Raw genomic sequence first — 20,601 nt, 5'->3', positions numbered from 1 at the left:
TTTATCAGTTGGAGAGTTGGAGAGACTAATAATACCAGAGCAAAAAATAATTAAAACTTAATTATGTCTTTAATTTAAAAAAAAAATCAGGATTAGGAATAAAACACAATGAATAAACACAATTTTTAGAAATTGAGCACTTTCAAAATGAAAAGCAAGGTGAAGAACAATCAGGTAATATTGAACCAATTAAGAAATAAAGAAAAAAAGGTATTTTGCAGAATGAGAGAGTCCAGTGGCTTCAGTGATACTATGTAGCATGAAACAAAAATATTAAATCCCAGAGGAGTGTTCATATCTAACCACCAGGGGGAACTCCTGAGCAAGGCCACGGGTCCTCTAGCTCCAGGCACTGACAGCTTGGATAGAGGTAGAGCCTGAGGTTTTGAATCCTGGATCTTAGACCAATTGCAACTGTATGAAGTCCTCATCCCTCCATTTTTGGACCAGATTATCCTGAGCAAAACTTGCTCATCAGCTGCACAATTCAATTGGTCTTCAGTCTTCTTTAAAAAAGGAAAAAAAGTCAGCCTCTGATACAATTTGGGACTCATGTAATCCTCAGAGTTATGTAAATATTAGATGGCTTTACTCCCTTACATTAGAACTACTCCCAGGTTAAACTGCGGGGAAACCAGCTGACACTTATAAAAGAACAGGGCCCCAGTGCAAATAGCTGATTTTATTAATCAGTGGGTTTTTTTTTCTATTTTTAAATGAAAACACATTAAATGGCATAAATATAAAATGAAATGGGGAAATGGAAATTCTCAAGGGCTGCTGAAGCAGTTGGGTAGAAACAATGGAAAAACAGCAAGTGAAGGGATTAATTGGTAAATAAAGAAGCTCAACGTCTTCCTGGAGGAAAGAAGGAAGAAGATGTTCACCACATTGTCCTCCCAGCTTGCCCTTGGTTGGCAACAAATGTTTTAACTGGTCAATTCCCCAGTTGGTACTCTCCTGTTTATTATTATTCCCCATGATGCCATACTGTGTTCTGAATGGGAAATCGGCGCTATCTGGTGACTCCCCTAAAGCTGTTGCTATGGCTTCCTCCTTCCCAGAAACAAACCCATCCCTAATGAAGGTATGGGAAATGCTGATGTGTGATATGCTCAAAAGAATACTGGAAATCTAAAGACCAAGATGTCATTTGATCTGAATTCTAAGAGGTGTAGGTAAACATAATATATTCAAGCCCTAGCCACTTTCCACCTGCCTGATTTTGGACCTGTCACTTCACCTTTCTTAATTCTAAAGTGAGGCATTTTGATTAGATGATCTCTCAAATCTTTTCCAGGTTCAGAATCTATGATCCCGTGACTCCAAATAACCCTTTTACACCACAATGTCTCACAACCGCATCTCCAAGTTTATAAAAGTAGGGGCTCCTTGAAACTAGATAATCTACAATGTGGCCAAACTGTCTTTCTGATTATTCTTTATACATAACCCTTTATCTTCCATCTCCATACCTTTGCATTGTCTGGCTCCTATACCTGGAATATATTCTTTTTAGCCACATATCTTAGAATTCCTTGTTTGCTTCAAAATTCAGCCCAAGTGGCACCTATATTGTCTTTCCTGATCCTCTGAGTATCATGCTTTCTACTCTCCAAATGATCTTATATTTATTTTGAATTTACATATATATAGTATATATATTATGTGTATATATACACACACATATGTGTGTGTGTGTGTGTGTGAGAGAGAGAGAGAGAGAGAGAGAGAGAGAAAGAGAGAGAGAGAGAGAGAAACAGAGACAGAGACAGAGACAGAGAGATTGAAAGAGAGAGAGTGTGAGTCTGTCTTAGAGTCAGGAAGGTTCAAATCTGGCCTCAGATACTTACTAGTTGTGTGAGCTTGGGTAAGTCACATATCCATATTTGCCTCAGTTTCCTCATCTGTAAGGTGAGCTGGAGATGAGAATAGCAAGCCACTCTAGTATCTTTACCATGAAAACCCCAAATGAGGTCATAAAGAGTTGGATACAACTGAAATGATTGAACAACAACAAATATACACACATACATACATATTTTGTCTTCTCCCATAGAACATAAGCATCTTGGGGCCAAGGAATGTTTTGTTTTTGTCTCTATGTTCCTAGCAAATAAGACAACTTTGACAAGTCATTTTATTGCTATGAGCCTCAGTTTTATAAAATAAATATATTGAGATATATTATGACATTATATATATCTATATATCTATATATCTATATATCTATATATATATATATATATATATATATATAGATGTCATAAACCTTTCTGGTGTCAGTCTGGCAAAATCTATGGGCCCCTTCTCACAATAAAGTTTTTAAATGCTTAAAATAAAACATATAGAAATAAAACAAACAATTCTATTGAAATATAAAATATTTTGTTAAAGTTCATGGACTCAAGGATGAGAGTCCTTGGATTAGGTATAATCCCTTCCAACTTCACGATTCTGCAACCTTTTCTCTCAGTAGTTCTAGAAAAGGAATACCAATCCTCCTTCATTAAAAGTGCCTTTTAATGCAGGTCTGCAGGTGACGCTGCATTCTCAAAAGTCATTTCAGTGGAGTGTGAGTTCTGGTAGCTTAAAGAAAGTTAAAACATTTTGAATGTGAACCCCTTGCCAGAAGGCAGCTGTTTTCTTAAGACCAGCTTGTCTAAGTTCAGAGGTGTTCATTGCCAGGTGACCATAGGATGATTAATATTAAAGATGCTGTAACTTTCAAATGCTTTCTGAGTGTTTATTATTATGATCTCCATTGGTGTCAAAAATCATAGGTTCTTGAAGTATTGAAATAAGCAACAGCCCTACCCACCAGTCTATTATAGAGACTTTTTTGGTTTTTGGCTGGAAGACATAGCAGTAAGATTCAGATCATTGAATCCAACAGTGTGGTATGTTTCTAGCATGAAAAGTTCACCCCTTTCAATACAGACCAACAACTCCATAATCAAGTTTGGAAAAAAAAAACAACTTAAAAGTGCTATGCAAATCTGGAATATCATTATTATTATCATAGTCAAGAAAGACATACATGGAGAATGACAGGGTCAAGGACAAAGGTGTGATAGGGAATGGACAAAGAATCACAGCTACCAAAGAGGTGAACAGAGGGGATTAATGAAATTCATCTCTGGGATAGAACACACACAAGAGATACTTAAGCTAGACATTTGTTTTACAAGGATGTGAGATGTAAAGTTTAGTAACAATAATATTCTTGTTTAGTAATAAGAAATAGGGAAGTTCTCTTAAGGCATGTACACATGCATACACACCCCTCAACATTTCCCCCCCCCATGAAATATAGAAATGATATAAATAATATAAATATTTTCTTATATTTCTTGTCTATATAAATTATTCTCTTTTGCCCTAAAAGCTGTACATGTGAGGTAGAAAAAAAAATACCCTGTCTGACTTTCTCTTAAAGCGCCAGAATGGGAAAAGCAATCCTCTTAGTTGGGAGGGCTCCAGTGTGTCAGGTCTGAGTCAGAGAAAAATGCAGGAAAAGATGTTAACAATGGGAAGAGAGCGTCACCAATAACTGTTTCAAGTATATCTTGGTGGTTGTCCCTCAGCCATCACTTGCCCATTGCTTACAAGTCAACTTGAATGCCATCCTGTCTTGTCACTGGGCCTCCAGGATTGTTCCTCAGCCTTTCCCATCAATTTCCCTTGGAGATGGGGTCATCCATCATCATAGTAGTGACTCAGAAGGAGTGAGATGAGAGTGGGTAGGAGATATCATCATCAGGCATCCCAACATCCTCCCTACTTGGTGAGTCCAAGTCATAAACTTCAGGTGAAAGGCTGATGAGGGCTTTTGCTGGGGTAGATGGAGCAAGAGAGAGCCCTGATCTGGAAACTGGCCAACAGTGGAGGAGGGTGCGAGGGACATATTGAATTTGTGTAGACTTTTTCCCTGATGGAGGAAAAACATAAAAATCTCCCCTTCAGCCCCTTTTCCTCTCAACTCATGTTATTGCTTGTTGGTTGATTTCCAGCAATAGTGTCCATCCATATATTTGAAGATCTTATAAAGTAGTTTCTGGCTGCCTTCAAAGCTAGTTCTGCTTATCATTTTATTCTATGCTCCTAAAGACACAATCATCAATCAAGCCCATATATTGCTGTCACAAAGGACAAGTCTTTAGCTCCTGGGTTCTCCAGAGTAGGTCACCAGGAAGATGCCCTTGTGTTTCCCGTCATGATGGTACCAAGTACACTTCTGATACTTCTGCTTCCCTTGAGTATTATATTAATTTCCTGGTTTCAACCATGGCCACATGGGGAGGGCGAAAAACAGGAAAGAGAAGAATAAGAAGTCTTCCAGAAAGCCAGGTACTTCCCAGGGGAAAGACCACTTTCCTATAGCTTATTTGGTAGAAGTGATCATTCACTCAGCCATATAAGCATTTCAAGACCCTAATTCTGGTCTTTGCTTATAGGCGACTCTTAATTTTAGTAGCATAAGATAGATATGTGTATGATTCTGTCTCTCAGTTGTTATCCCATGACTAACATCCAAGGGATGATGGAAATGAGGAAACCAAGAACTGTATTTCTGCCTACACTTCTATTACAAAGGTAATTCATAGACTTCAGAACTAGAATAGACCTTAGAGACCTTCATTTATATGACATATGAGGAAACTGAGCCCAGAGAAGGGGAGTGATTAGAATACTCTCACAGAGGTAACAAGAAGTTGAGCATGGATTGAGATTAGGTCCTCAATTCTAAAACTAAGACCTTTCCCTCTCTATAACTTCCTCTCCCACACCACTCAATCTAAATAAGAGCTTTTGTCTTGACTGTGGCCATTAGCAAGTGAGGGATATTTGCAGTTGGCATCAGGGTGCCCAGCTTGCCAAACTTCTGGTGTACTAACATCTGATCAGGTTAAAAAGCTTGAGAACAAAAAGTAGAACTTGTAAATTAGCTGTGAAACCATTAGATTGTAAGTTATTTGAGGTCAGGGACTGTCTTTTGCCTCTTTTTGTATCTCCAGCACTTAACATAGTGCTTGACAGATAGTGAGTGCTTAATAAATGTTCATTGATTAATTGATTTGGTGACTGCACACATACATACATGCACATGTGCATACATACACATATATACAATATCCCCACACCACATAACTGCACATGCAGTCGTCTTTGCCCATCACATTCATGGATACTTCCACTGAATATGAGTTCCTTATTTCCTTCACACATAATATACAATTAACATTTGCATTTGTGGCTTGGCCCAGTGTTATTAGTCTACTTTACTGGCCTCAGCTGCCTCAATTGAAGCAGCCCAGAACCCATATTAATTTACTCTTTCAGGAGAGGGCTTACCACTTTTGCCTGCTTTAGCTCTGGGCTGGAAGCTAGTGTTCTCCAAGGCAAGTCTCCAGTGTTCACTTTCCCTTCCTCTCTGGGAACTCATAAGAAAACAATATCTAAGTTTTCTTAGATCTTTTCATGTCATTCTGCTTCTCTATAGACAGTCCACAGGATTCCACCTTCATTGGGAAAACTTGGGAAAGCTAGTATTCATCTTTCAACAGAATGGCAGAGAAGGAAAAGTTCTAGATTTGGTGTCTAGAGGAACTGGATTTCAAATCTTGGTTTTTCCATTTTGTGATTAAGAGCAAATCACTTACTTTTCTCTGGGATTCAGTTTTCTCATCTTTAAAATGAGGAAGTTGGGCTAGAGGATATTTCAGGTCATCTCCAGATCTAAATCTATAACTTCTAAAAACAATATCTCACAAAAAATAACTACCCATAGTTTCTCATCACATACCCCAAAAGTGCCACTATTCATGATGGCCACCAGATGGGTGGCCACTGGGGTATTTATCTTCTTTGGAGTGTTTGTGAAATGGGGCAGTAGATCAGAGGAAGTATATAGGAATCAACTTTTTAAAAAAATTAGAATTTCTTTGTGCAGGTGATTTCCAGTTTGAAAATTGTTAAAGGCAACTCCTATTATCCAGGTCTCTCTCCTTACTACCATTTGGGTATTATTATAAAAGATCAAACCAGATCCTTGGCAAGGACACCCTGTCTCAGCAGTATAACATCATTGCAAACCCAGCTAATAATATTAGAAAAAGCTGTTGACTCACCCTAGCCAAGCTCTCCTTTCCCTCCTAATAGCAACTGGCTTCCTTTCCTTTCTCATTATAGAATTAAAAATTCCTGACTTTACTGGTCTAAATTTCCTGACTGAAAATATCAGGATGACATTTTCTCATAGCTGGACTGAATTTTAGAGGTCATCTAATCCTGAATAGGAACATTCACTTTCTACAATATCACTGGCAAGTAGTCATTTACCTTGCCCTTGACAGGACACTCCCTTTCTAAGGTAGCCACTTATGGACAGTTCTAAGTGTCAGGAATTCTTCTCTTTATATGGAATATTTTTTCCCAGGGCCCAGGTATTTGTAACTGACTGTCAGCTTCTGTGGATTCCCAGTGTTTATGTCCACGAAGTCCTATCTTTGCATCTTGTATTTAATACAGCTAAACTCTTCCCTCTGTGAATTTTACTCATTTCTCTTTGGGGATTCCTCCTGACTGCTCGAGCTCCCAAACCTCATTCATCCTAGATAGACTCCTCAGCATCCTCCTGGTCACCCCTGTCCTACACCCCCTTTTTCTCTGGTCCTCCAACCTCCTGGGATCCTTTGGCACATCAGGGACACTCACACACAGTGGGTCCTGCGTCTCCTCCCTTCTCCTTGACAAGTTTTGGGCAGGAAGGGGAAGGAGCCAAGGTAGAAAGCAGCAGGAAGGTGTCAGAGCGAGCAAGAGTCCATCCAGGTGCCCGCCCTTAGCAGGGGCGGAAGCCGGGCCAGAAGGAGCGTCTCCGATCCCTGACACGCTCGGGAGGGGAACCCAGGCCTACTGCTTGCAGGTGTAGGCCAGCTCCTCCTGCACACACTGCTGGCACTCCACATAGCAGCACCACTGCACATGGCAGTGGCAGGAGAAGGCCACAAGTCGGCTCTGGGTGTTGTGGCCCCGGCCGCAGCACAGGCTGTCGCAGCTGGCCTCCCGGGAGCAAGTGCGCCCGGCCGTGCCCGGAGAGTACTTGCTGGGCCGGCAGAAGCTGGGGGAGTCGTCGATGTACACCAGGTCTCCGGGCCTCGGGGCTGTGCCCTTCACCGGGTGCCCGGGCCGCGGGGGGGCCCACAGCTCCAGGCGCCCCAAGGCCTCGTTGCTGGTGCTGGAGACCTTGACGGCAGAGTCATAGCGGAGCTTTAGTAGCTGGCCCGTCTCCCGGAACGGGGAGAGCTGCTTCCAGCAGGTCCGAACGGCGCAGGAGCCCGAGACACCGTGACATTTGCATGTAGTCTTAAGACCGTTCCTCACAGCCTGGGTGGGAAGGGAGAGAGAAGAGTTCCTGTTGGTTTGGGCTTCCTTCTCCCACTGTCAGAGCCATCCAAAGACACCCTTTATATCCCCCTAACATTCCCTGAAGGGGACGTATCAACACTCTCTGGTAATATGACCAGAGAGAGGACTAGGGAGCGAAGTGGAGGAAAGACAGAGAGAAAGGGAAGGAAAAGAGAAAGAAGCTCAGCTCAGGAGCCTGGGCAAAGTGGGGCAAACAGGATTGAGTTGTTTTTTGGGGGCAAAGTTACTGGTGTGGTTTTTTTTCATTCCTCTCTTCAGTTCATTTTACAAATGAGAAAACTGAGGCAAAAGGGGTTAAATGACTTGTCTGGGACACACTCCTCCAGGAAACCTTCACTGATTTTTGTTGGGGATCTCCTTCCTCACTTACCCTATATGTTCCCATTAAAACCCCCACAGGGGTATGTAAGCTCTTTGAGGACAGAAACATTTTTTATTCATGGAATTATCGCTTTAGAATTGCAATGAATTGTAGAGGTCATCGGGCTTAGTCTTCATTTAAATAGATAACCTTTGAGAAGGGTAAAATAATCTCTTCAAGGTCATATAGGCTGTTAAGCATCTGATAGCTTTAGAGTTGCAATGGATTATAAAGGTCATCTGGCTTAATATTCATTTAATAGATAACCCCTGAGAAGGGTACAATGACCTTTTCAAGGTCATATAGGCAGTTAAGTAGTAGAATTAGGATATTGCTCATTAGCATGAGAAAAATCTCCAAAGTCACTTAGCTCAAAAGGAAGACCCAGAAGTTAAATAACTTGCTGAGGGCATCTAGCTACCAACTATCAGAGATTAGATTTAAACCCAGATGTTCTGCCTCCAAATTCAGTACTCTCTATATCACATGATGCTATCTGTCTCTGTCCCCAGTGCCTAGGTCAGTACCATGTAAATGATAAGTGCTTAATAAATGCTTGTTGAATTTATTTAAAAAAGACTAAGTAGAAAAGAGGGAGACTTTCTAGAGTATTCTGTGCAAACCTATAAAAGAAGGAGCACAACTAAAATTTTACCTGAAATAAACTACCCCTATCCCTCCTTTTTCTGCCTTAAATCCTACCCCTGCTCAAAGGCTCATAGGCTTTCTAGCTAGATGTAACCTTAAAGATTAGCCAGTTTTTCAGCAGTGAGGTGGCTCAGTAGTAGAGACATGGAATCAAGAGGACTTCAGATCAAATCCTGCCTCAGACATTTTACAAGCTATGTGATCTTGGTAAGTCACTTACTCAGCTTCTTCATCTGTAAAATGGGGAAAATATACCTAGCTGCCAGAATGGTTGTGATAACATATGTAAAGCACTTTGCAAATCTGAAGTGCTTTTGTTCTTGTTCAGTTATGTCTGACTCTTTGCAGTTCCACTTAGGGTTTTCTCAGCAAAGAGACTGGGGTGCTTTGCTCTTTCCTTCTCCAGTTCATTTTACAGATGAGGAAACTGGGGCAAACAGGATTAATTGAGGGTTTTTTTTTGGGGGGGGCAAAGTTATTGGAGTGTTTTTTTAAATATCTTTAGTTCATTTTACAGATGAGGAGACTGAGGCAAACAGGATTAATTGTTTGTTTTTGGCAAAGTTACTGGTGTGGTTGTTTTTTATTCCTCTCTTCAGTTCATTTTACAGATGAGAAAACTGAGGTAAAGGGGTTAAATGACCTGCTGGGACACACAGCTCGTTAATTCTGAGGCCAAATTTGAACTCAGGTCCTCCTGATTCCATGCTTGATACTCTATCCACTATACCACCTATCTGCCCTTAAAGTGTTATAAGAGTGCTTTTTTGTTAAACTATTTTTTTTTAACCTCACAAAGGAAAAAGTTGAGGTCCAGAAAAGGAAAATGACGTATTCAACATCACTAAGTAGTAAAGTCATAATTCATAATCTATTCTGTCTCCAAACTCAGCGTCTTTTCCATCATACAACCTATACTGAAAATTGTGTATTGAGTGGGAGGTAGGAAATACAGGAATTTCTATGATGTCCTGAAGCAATTTAGTTCACTGCTGGTTCCTAAGCCGGTGCTCAGGCTTTTTCCTGAGACAGCCCGGTGGAAAAGAGCCCTGACACTCAGCTGCTTGATCCTATATTCTGAGAGAGACGGAGGCTGCCGGGGGATGCCCACCTTGATGCCCATGTTGGTATTGTGAGCATCCATCCGGGCGCGAAGGTCCTTGCTTCCCTTCTTGGGCCCCAGGAAGTTGCTGAGGAATTTGGTGCTGTATTTGAGGTTGTCCCCACACACACCCCACTGCCAGGCTTGGCGGTTCTCCAGGTCAGGGGAGTCATCACAGGTGCAGCGTTCCATTCGGCCCGCGCTGCAGGCCCGGGCCAACGCATGGGTGAGGGCTGCTGAGGACACTGCGTAGAGGAAGGCGGTCTCCTTGAAACCTACACCAGAAAGGGAAGAGAGTGAGGGAGAGGAAATGAAAAAACTGAGGTCCTAACAATATATGTCTGGAAAAAGGAATGCCACCTGACCCTCCTGGGACCCTGAATGACAGCAGAAAGGAAAGGTACTCACAGACTAGCAGAGTAGTTGTGAATTGTACTAAATAATCAATCAATAAATATTTATCACATATCAGATTGTGCTAAGCCCTGGGGATACAAAAAGAGGCAAAATACAGTCCCTATTTCAAAGATCTCATAATCTAATGGATGAGGACTAAGAAAAAAAATGCATGAACAAGTGACATATGGATTAAATAGGAAATAATTAGTAGAAAGAAGAAGAAGGAAGAATTAAGAGGGGTTGGAAAAGGTTTCTTGTAGAAGATAGAATGTTATTCAGTGATTCAAGGCAATTCCAATAGACTTGGAATAGAAAGGGCCATTCACATCTGCAGAGAGAACTATGAATGTGAAGTGAAGCACTTTTGTTGTTTGTTTGCTTGTTTTTTTCTTTCTCATGATCTCTCTTGATTTGATTTTTCTTGAATATAACCAATTTGGAAATATGTTTAAAAGAATTGCACATTTTTAATCTATATTAGATTGTTTGCTATCTTGGGGAAGAGAGAGGTGTAGAAAAATTTGAAACATAACATTTCCAGAAATGAATGTTGAAAACTATCTTTACATATATTTGGAAAAATAAAATACAACTGAAAAAAAGGGATTTGTAGGATGCCAGGGAAGTCAGAAAGAGGAGTTGAAGAGGAAGAGTATTACAGGAACTGGTGACAGTCTCATTTTATAGTGACCCAGAGGGAAGGGACTTATCCATAGCCAAACAGCAAGACAGCAATTATGGGGACATGTAAGACCCCAACCAGAAAACTGAAAATGTTTCCTTTTCACCCCTCTCCTTGTTTCCTAAGATGTGACACAGAGCAAATGTGCAAATTATATCTTTGAACCTAAATGCTGGAGAGGTGGAATAACAGCATCCATCCTCTATGAACAGGGTTACTACTGGCCCAGATCTGCCATTGGAGGTTCCTCCCAAAGCTTTCTGACTTCTACTTTGACTCTGATGTTCTTGAGATTTGAAGTCACCAACTCTTCCATGTGCAATCTGACTGGTGACTGTATGATGGCCCTTCAAATATGTCAAGATTAATATCATGTCCCTCTCATCTTTTCTTCTTCAAGGTATATATTCCAAATTCCTTTCGCTGATCTTCATATAAGGACTTAAGAGCCTTCCCTATCTTGGTTGCCCTCCAGCTTATCAGTGTCTTTATTAAATTGTGGCCTCTAGAACTGAACACAATGATCTAAATATGATCCTACTGGACAGATAACCTCAAGTCATCCTAGAGGAGAAAAAATGGACCTTTGATGGAAAAGAAAACTAATGAAAACACACAAAGTTAATAACTATATGTGAGCAAGTTTGAAAGTAACTGGGGTTATATATAATGATGTAGTGCTACTAGTAAGGGAGAAGAAACAAGTGTCTCTAGAACTCTAGTATTTTAAAGGGTGTTCAGGGAGTTATATAAGAAAAACAGAAGAACTGGGGCAGGGATTGGTTCTGTTCTGAGGATTTTAAGAGAGGAATGGTAAAGGAAAGTGGGAGTGTAAAAAGAATATGCTATTATAAAAAGGAAGAAATTAAAGTTGGAATTTACTATTTCTCATAATAGCAAATAGAATATAAGGGAAGAAAAATGTACATACATAGAGGGAGAAGTAAAGCAACTGGCATAAGATGAATATCATCTTCTCTGAACTGAAGAAGAGTCAAACACAAACATAGACCCCCACATGCAGAGATACACATATACCCACATCCACCCTCACATACCCTTTTGGTATAAAAATATATTGCATGCAAAGAAACAAGCAAGGAAGATAGGGAATCTATTGTTCTCTTATAAGAAATGATAAAAAGAAAATTTTAGAGAATCTTGGGTAACATGAACTGATACAGAAAGTTGTGAGTAGAACTGGGAGAACAAAATATACAAGGACAACAACAATGTAATCAAAAATATCTTTGAAAGACTTAAGAACTCTGACCAAAGCAATATACAGCCATGTCTCCAGAGGACCCATAGTGAATAACTCATGGATCTTCTCTCTGAGAGGTAACAGATTTAAGGTACAGAAGGAAACACATTTTTTGAAATGATCATTCTGTATTTGTCTTACTTGACTATATTTATTTGTCACAAGTGACTATTATTTTTCTTTGCTTTTTAACTGGAGTGAGGAATTAGCAATAGTGATGTAAAAAAGAAGAAAACTGAAAACTTTTTTTAAATGCAGAGAGGAATAGAAAATTCAGAAGGAAGCACAGATTAACAGGGTAGTTTTGAAATTAACATGGACTTTATTACATACTTTTAAAATACTAAGTGATGAGGATTCACAGTTTCATATGCAATTGTCTTTTTGTGTTCATGCAGAGAAATGCTTGTTTTATGGGTATTTAGGCTCAGAATTTTTAAAAATTAAAAAATAATTAAGAGATTTAGGGAGAAAAAAGGAGTCACTCTGAGATTACTTTCTATTTGTAAAATATATGTTATATTCTACATTCTACAGGAAGCCTTTTATAATCCCACTTAGTTCTAGTGCTTTCCCCTTTTTAAATGATTTACTATTCATACAATATATAATTTGCTTTATATAGGTCTGTATGCATGTTGTCTCAGCCATTAAATGCGAATTCCTAAGGGGCAGGGATTATCTTTTGCCTCTTTTTGTATAGTGCTTAGCACAGTGCCTGGAAGCACTTAATAAATATTTATCAAATAAATGTAACTATGTATATTTTTATATATAAATAAACTTATTATAGGTGTCATATACATATGTTTTATATGTGCATGTATATTATATTTATTGTATTATGTAAATACATACATATATCTACAGATATATTTACATACACATATGCGGTCGGTTTTCTTTGTTGTCTATGCCTATCATTCTCATTCTTACCATTATTTCACTTAATTGCTATTATTTATATTTGTATTATTGTTATTATTCCACTTAATTGATACTTTGGTATCCTGAAAAAAAATTATTGAACTGAGATTTGCTGAACTGGAATCATAGCATATCAAAGTTATAAGGGTCTTTAGAGACAATCTGGTCCAACAGAGGAGAAAACTGAAGAGAAGGGAAAGGATTTATCCAAAGTCATATACACAAACATGTGTATATGTATACAATATATATCCATGTATACATATAATAGATGTATAGCACATTTATATAGCTACAAATAACTATTTAAAGCAACATATATATGACATTAAACAACATAATTATATAATATTACAAATCCAAATGTTATTATCCCCCCAAAACACTCATTTTTCAGAGAAGAAAACAGAAGCCCAGAAAGAGCTCAACAATAAGCAGCCTTAAAGTAATATAATAATTACTATATTACAATGCATAATGTTATATTATAATAATATAATTCTTATAAGTATTATAAAATATTTTGTTATATAGATATATCTATGTGTTATATTACATAGTTTTTGCAGGGCTTTTCCCCATTAGAATATGACTTCCTTGAGGGCAGGGACCATGTTTTTACAGACTTCATGTAGATCTTTAGCACTTAGATTATGACTAGATACAAGGCTCTTGATAGGCTGAAGGAAGCACATACCTCTTTTTAGGAGCGCTGTTCTCCCCTCCAGACTACAGTTCCAGCGCTCATGGCGGAATTGGGCCTGGCACTCAAGGACACCCAGGTGCACAGCATCGTACAGGGTCTCAGCTAGGCCTGGCTCTCGCCGACATAATTGCTTTTGCTTGCGGGAAAGTTTTAACAGGTCACACTGTTTCAGGTGGGCTCTGCTTTGCAGGGGAGCCGTGGCTGAACCCAGTCCAGGGAAAGGAGTTAGAGCTTCTCTTCCTGTCAGGCTAGTGGGAGCCAGGGAAGAAAAAAAAGTTTGATTAACTCTCAAGAGGAAAAGGGAACTAATGGAATGGCACCAGTCTGGGGACATTGAGCCATGGTGGCCTTGTAGAAAGAGCCTTGGTGCATGAGTTTGATTCCCTCTCTTGCCACTTCTAAGCTGCATAGACTTGGATAAGTCATTATGTCTTGCTGAAGCATAAATTTTCTCTATGAAAAATGTATGTGTATATATAGGTAGAATGGACTAATAATACTTAGAATTACTAATAATACCCAATACTAATTAATTGACTAATAAAATACAGATAATACTTAGGCTTACAGTGGGGAGAGTAATACTATTTAGGCCTAAAAATTATATAAATGTGGAGTGTCAGTATTATGAGTACAGAGTGTAATATAGAGAATTAGTCTTGAAGTCAAATTCCTTCTTTTGGCACCTATGAGCTTAATGATTATTAACCCTTTGTACCTGAGACAATCTGCTAAGACTATAATTTGCAGATGAGTTGACAGTATGCATTGGAAGAGATTCCATGATGAGTTTCTTATACTGATGAAAGCACAAGTTCAGCCTCCTAAAATATTATCATGACTGAGATGGAACAGACTTCCCAAAGAGTAAGTCTCAGAACCAATGTTCTGTTGCTTCTCAAAGTACTAATCCTTTGCAGTCTAGTCTCTTGAGGCCTTTTTCAATGTTGCACAGTTGTTGTCTAATTCCTTTCCCGTAAATGGTTGCATTCATTTTGATTCTTTCCATTTCACAATGTCTCCCCATTGAACAGATGAGCAGACTGAGGTTTAGGAAGTGACGATGATCTATGTAAGGGCACATCTTGATTGTAGAGATGGAACCAGAACACTAACTGAAACTGATCCTTCTCATTGAGATCAGATTGGGATTGAAATCCAGAGTGACTATGATTAGTCATAAAGTGATGAAGTTATGAGAGACAAGTGGAAAAAATTCTGGAATGGGAATCCACTGACCTGGGTTCCAATTCTGGCTCTATCAATAATTAGCTGCATCATTTCCTTTTTTTCTAGACTTCAGTTTTTTTCCAGATTATCTCTAAAGGCCCTTTCAGAACTGATAAGTTGTGTTTCAAATCCACTGAATCCAAGATTTTTGCAGCATATCAGAGTATAAGTATAAATAGGATAACAAGTGGAGAATCAAACATAAGTAGGAATAGTAAGAATGAATATAAGGCGCTTAGGGGAAAAGGAGACTATTTCTTTAAGACTGGTGATAAGTTTAGTTTTAAGACTTTTAATTGCATAATCATTGCTTGTGTTCCCCAGCTAGGATCTTTGATTACTTGTATCTATCTTCTAATCTTTTTCCTCTCCCTTCTCTCCCCAATGCCTAGCACAATGTTGATCATACAGTGATAATTGAATTGATAAACTTAAGAGTTTCAGCCTGTTCCTTTCTTCTGCTACAAAATATTGGAAAAGTATAAAATAAATTGGGCAAAAGATCCTATAGCAATGGGGGAAAGGTCTAGACTGGCCAAGGAAAGGCCTAGAAGGGGAGCCAAATCTATACCCTTGTAAGCTGTCATTATCTCTTCCCATTCCTGGGGCTATCACAATAGAAAATGAGTCCTCAGGATATTGAAAGCAAGACTGCAAGAACAGGACCTAGGATGAGATTGTATGTGCAGACAGGCAGCTCAGTTCTTCCTCCTTTTACTTTTACACGGATTTTATCCTTGGTTGCCTGAGGCTTTTGAATACCCAGTTTTCATTCCATCGATCCTTTTGCAAAACTTGACTATATTTTAAAAAACCAAAGGTTCTCTGAAAAGGCATTGATCTTTTAAATGAGGCTGATGGACAGAGAGAGGAGATTAGGCAGCAATACAGGTGGGAGATGGAAGTAGGTTCTCCCAGGGAATTCCTCTCCTTCCTTCAAGGAGCATTCTGAGAGTTTTTATTGCTGGTTCCAATGACCATAGGGGTGCTATGGGACCTCTGTCCAGCTATGTATGGCCTGGTGCTAAAAGACAGCTTGGACATATTAAGGAAGGAACTGGGACCTAGGCTCATGAAATTCTCTATGCTGTTTTTCTATGGCAGTGCTTTGCAAGACTTTCAATAATATTATTAATAACAATGATAATTAGCATTTATATAGCATTTAAAAATTTGCAAAGTGCTTTACAAATTTTATCTCAATGATCCTCACAACAAACTTGGAGGGTGTGGAGTGGGTATTATTATTATTACTTTCATTTTACAGATGAGGAAACTCAAAGTCTCACAGATGGTTAAGTATTTGGGGCATAGTTTGAATTGAGTATTTCTGACTCCTGGTCCCCTTCCCCTTAGCCGCCCACCAGTCATATTAATAAGACACCTGTGGAGATCTACTGTTATCCTCTACTCCTTATCCTCAAAAGTCAAAAAACTCTGGAGGGAGCAACTAGCTAACTTTAGCCAACTCCACCTGATTCTGTCATGTCATCGAGAGAGTCTAGAACCTCAACTGTAGTCTCCTATAGGGAGGCTGTGCCTTCCCTTTATAGCTAGGGAATATATTATATATCTTATACCCTTTATACCTCACCTTGATCTAAAGAAGAGAGATGGGATGATCCCATTGTGCTTTATGCAAGATTTGAATAAAGGAATATTGCAGTTGCAATGGGTATTTATTGATATAATGATGATAATAGCACTTATAATGTCCTTTAAGATTTGCAAAACTTTAAATGTCATCTCATTTGATCCTTCAAACAACTTTGTAAAGTACTGCTAAGAGCACTCCCATTTTATAGAGGAGGAGACAGAGGCTGAGAAGGATTAAATGATTGAGACCCATATCACGCAGCTGGTAATATCTGAAGGAGAACACAAGCTCAGGTTACCCTGACTTTAAGTCTATATTGTATGTCACCTAGCTGTCTGTAAGGCTATATAAAAACCATAAATATAAAAAAATGTAAAATTGCTCTGTGTAAAAAAAAAATTCTTCTTCATTTACTCCACCAGCACCATTCCTTGCTCTCTCTTTCTCCCTAGACACTCAATAAGACATTAATTATGGGAGGGTTCCAGTCCCCTAGACCCTACCCCAAGAACCACTGCTCTATAGGGCCAGTTCCCTGAGGAAATCTGCAGCTTTTTTCTCCTTCCTTCATTCCCCACAATCTTCAGCTGGATTAATCTTTTTAAACCCAGCTTCTATCATCACATCCTTTATCTGCCCAAGTCCTTCAAAGTCTATAATATAAGCCAAAATCCTTGGCATGGCATCTGAAGCCCTCCATAGTGTGGTTCCCCGATACCTTACTAGGATTACCTCCCCGTACACCCTCATACATTAATAAGAGTTCACCTAGATAAGTCTTTACTGTTCCATAAACATAGCTTCCCTATCCCCAGCTTTGCTCCTTTCCTCACACATTTCTCCCTGCCTTTGCTCAAACTATCCAAACCTTATAAATGTTTCCAGTCCCATCTCCTCACTGAAGGTCTTTCTGACCCCACAGTGACTACCTCTTGCTTCTCTGAACTTCTGCAATGACCATTATCGGTTGTGTCTGACTCTTTGCGACCCCATTTTGGGGTTTTCTTGGCAAAGATATTAAAGTAGTCTGTCATTTCCTTCTCTAGCTCACTTTATATGTGAGGAAACTGAGGCACACAGGGTGAAGTGACTTGCCCAGGGTCACACAGCTAGTAAGTATTTGAGATCAGATTTGAACTCACAAAGAGTTTTCTTGACTTGAGGCTCACTACAACCTAGCTGCCCCATATTTTGAAATATCTTGTGTATATAATAGATACTCAGTAGAGGCATTTATTGAATCAAGAAATTAATAAAATTAACTAAAATAAGATTAACAAGGTCTGTTCCTGAAGCCAAGTCATCCAAACTAGGAACCCATGGGACTCCAAAGCCAAGATATATTTCCTCCTTCCTTGAGCAGTTTCTGGAAAGCAATGAAACAGCCTTACTTTTCAGCCACTTCAAGTGTCTTCCCATAACCTTTAAGCCACTTTCTTAACAGTGGGGCAAAGATCCAAAGGAATGGACGACCAAGCTCCAGGCTGGTTCTGACCTTCCTCAACTAAGACTGACTTGTTGAATGGCCACCTTCTCTGCAGGACATAATGCAGAAAGCCCCACAGGCAGGTGTAGGACAAGTCCACCCCCATTCAGGTACCTTCAGAGAACTCCCATGGATGGAATCTACCAGGTGCAGCCAACTCAGTGGGGAGCTAATCTCTAAAACCACCAAGCAGGGACAGATCCTATCGGACTCCATCCCAGCCAGCCGTGGCCCTGGGCGGCAATCCCAACCTGAGGGGAGGGAAGGAGCTGGCTAATAATTAAGCTGGGGGCCAATGGGTAAATTTCCAGTCCACTGCTGTCCAAACCAAAACTCTTCCCTGAAACCTGGCAGAAAACCTTCAGAGTTTCAGGATTCTTGCTTGATCTTCCCCTGATCCCCAGTAAAAGCCATGGTTCACCTCAACTGACTGGTACCCACTTCAACTGAACTGCTGAGGAGATTAATTTCCAGCATAGAAAGTGGGCTATGAATAGGCTGCATCCCCATCTTTGAAGAGAGAATTTGTGATTCAAATAGGGGTAGGACTTAGATGACCTCTAAGGCCTTTACCTTGTTTTAAGAGTTTGTCCCTTATGCACATTGGGCTGTGGCTCAGATGATTCTGAGGCAACTGAGAAGCTGAAGGGACCATGAAGTTGTGCAATCCAGGAGCACAGTTCCAGAGGAAATCCAGTGAGAGGACATGAGTTCATGGCATTCCCTTCTATACAAGCTCCCCTTCCCTACCTTGAGCCCTGAAAGTCACACCCAGAAGGGAAGATATACTATTGACATATCTTCTTTTTTTATGGACCCAGCTTCTTCTCTGTAAAAGAAAAAACCTTTCCCTTTCTGCTATGCTTAGAAACTTGGAAGAAAAACTGTATTAATACAGAAGAAAATAATGTTCTGTAGTGTCCTGATTTAACACCTAGCACCAGAATTGTGAAAAGAAGTATAAAGCTTGAAGAATTAGCCTTATGAGTCTTACCTTCCATTCCTACATCCAATGGTTAGCTTAACAACCTTTGTGTCTCTAATGCACCATTGGTGGAGTTGTGAACTGATCCAACCATTTTTGGAGAGCAATTTAAAACTAGGTCCAAAGGGCTATAAAACTGTGCATACCCTTTGATCCAGCAATATCATTAGTAGGTCTGCATCTCAAAGAAATCATAAAAAGTGGGAAAAAAAACTTATATGTACAAAAATGTTTATAGCACTTCTTTTTTGTGGTGGCAAAGAACTGAAAATTGAGGGGATATTCATGAATTGGGGAATTGCTGAACAAGTTGTGGTATATGAATGTGATAGAATACTATTGTGCTATTAAAAAAAATGACAAGCAGAATACTTTCAGAAAAACCTGAGAAGAGTTGTATGAACAAATCTAAAGTGAAGTGAACATTACCAAGAAAATATTGTATATAATAACATTAATATTGTATAATGATCAGTTATGAATGACTTAGCTATTCTGATCAATACAATGACCTAAGATAATTTCAAAGGACTTGTGATGGAAAATGCTATCCATCACAATATTATTTATAAATAAATAAAAACTAGAAAAAGCAACCTTTGTGTCTTATCCAAATTTTGAATTTCTCTTATGTCTAGCCAAACTATTATTCTGTATGGATTATGCATTTCATATGTATCTTTATATGCTCATAGATCAAAACTGTTGGTGAATTAGTGTAACATCAGAAGACAGTCAATGAAATATATTTCACTCCTTTTGGCAGAGAGGCGGTGAACTATAGATATAGAATTGGTCATGTGTTGTAAATAGCTAAGTGGACAATAGACCTGAAGTCAAGCAGACTTGAGTTCAAATTTAGCTTCAGACAATAGCTATGTAATCAGTATCTGCCTCAGTTTACTCATCTGTAAAATGAGGATAATATCTACCAAGAAGGGTTGTTGTGAGAATCAAATGAGATGATATTTGTAAAGCATTTGGCCTAGTGCTTGGCTTAGAGTAGATGCTTAATTAATGTTTGTTTCTTTCCTTGGCAGAGAAATAGTAGATGATAAGGGTAGAATTGGGTTTACATGGTCAGCTCAGATCAATGTGCTGATTCATTTTGCTTAATTGTACTTTTTTGTTATGAGAGATATCTCATAATGTTATAGATAAGGGGGAGTTAGGAATTCATATTCCTAACTATAGAAATAGTATTGGATAGGGATGTTAAAATAAAGAGCACCAATGAAATAATTTTTAAAAAAGAAAACAAAAATAAAAATAAGTCAAATTGTACTTAGAAATCCTAAATCTTAAGCTGTCAACAAGAAAATCTATGTTCAGGTTTTAAAGAAGCTCTTAAACAAATATCTGTCATTTACTAAATTAAGTGGAACTCCTGTGACTGACCGTAGGAGTCCAATAAAAAGTGAGTTAATTTTATTAGCAATAATGATGTCTAGTAGCCCTTAATGATCAACAAAGGCAACCAACCGGACAGAGGCCTCAGGAGATACTTGGCCCCTGCTCTGCCAGTTGCCCAGAAGAGCTTTCCCTTAGGGAGGGAGATTAAGGCAAAAGCTGTTATAGAGAATCAACTTGCTTAACACCATTACCAATTACTAAGTATTAGTGTAAAGGTCCTGGACCCTGGCATTCTAGATTTGTTACACATTCCATCCAACTGATCTTGCACCCGATTCTTGGATGAAGTAAGAAAATATAACAGAGAAGACAATTTCCCTCCTACTCCCAAAACCCACCCTCACTGGTTCTCCAGCCTTCCATCTGGGCCCTA

The 20,601-nt window shown here is 39.1% G+C and overlaps 1 protein-coding gene across 1 annotated transcript in view; it reads right to left on the bottom strand.

Moving 5' to 3' along the window:
* Positions 1–5,667: 5,667 nt before the first annotated feature.
* Positions 5,668–20,601, bottom strand: part of WNT9B (Wnt family member 9B) — a 35,062-nt gene continuing 20,128 nt past the window's right edge. The window contains 3 exon segments of the mRNA XM_003768438.3: positions 5,668–7,386; positions 9,549–9,814; positions 13,509–13,765. Coding sequence (XP_003768486.3) covers positions 6,913–7,386; positions 9,549–9,814; positions 13,509–13,765 — 997 coding nt within the window. The 3' untranslated portion in view covers positions 5,668–6,912.

Source organism: Sarcophilus harrisii, chromosome 4 (assembly GCF_902635505.1).
Source record: "Sarcophilus harrisii chromosome 4, mSarHar1.11, whole genome shotgun sequence".
In the NCBI taxonomy this organism is placed as follows: Eukaryota; Metazoa; Chordata; class Mammalia; order Dasyuromorphia; family Dasyuridae; genus Sarcophilus; species Sarcophilus harrisii.
The sequence above is the reverse complement of the archived record's forward strand: the minus strand, read 5'-3'. Positions and strand labels throughout refer to the sequence as shown.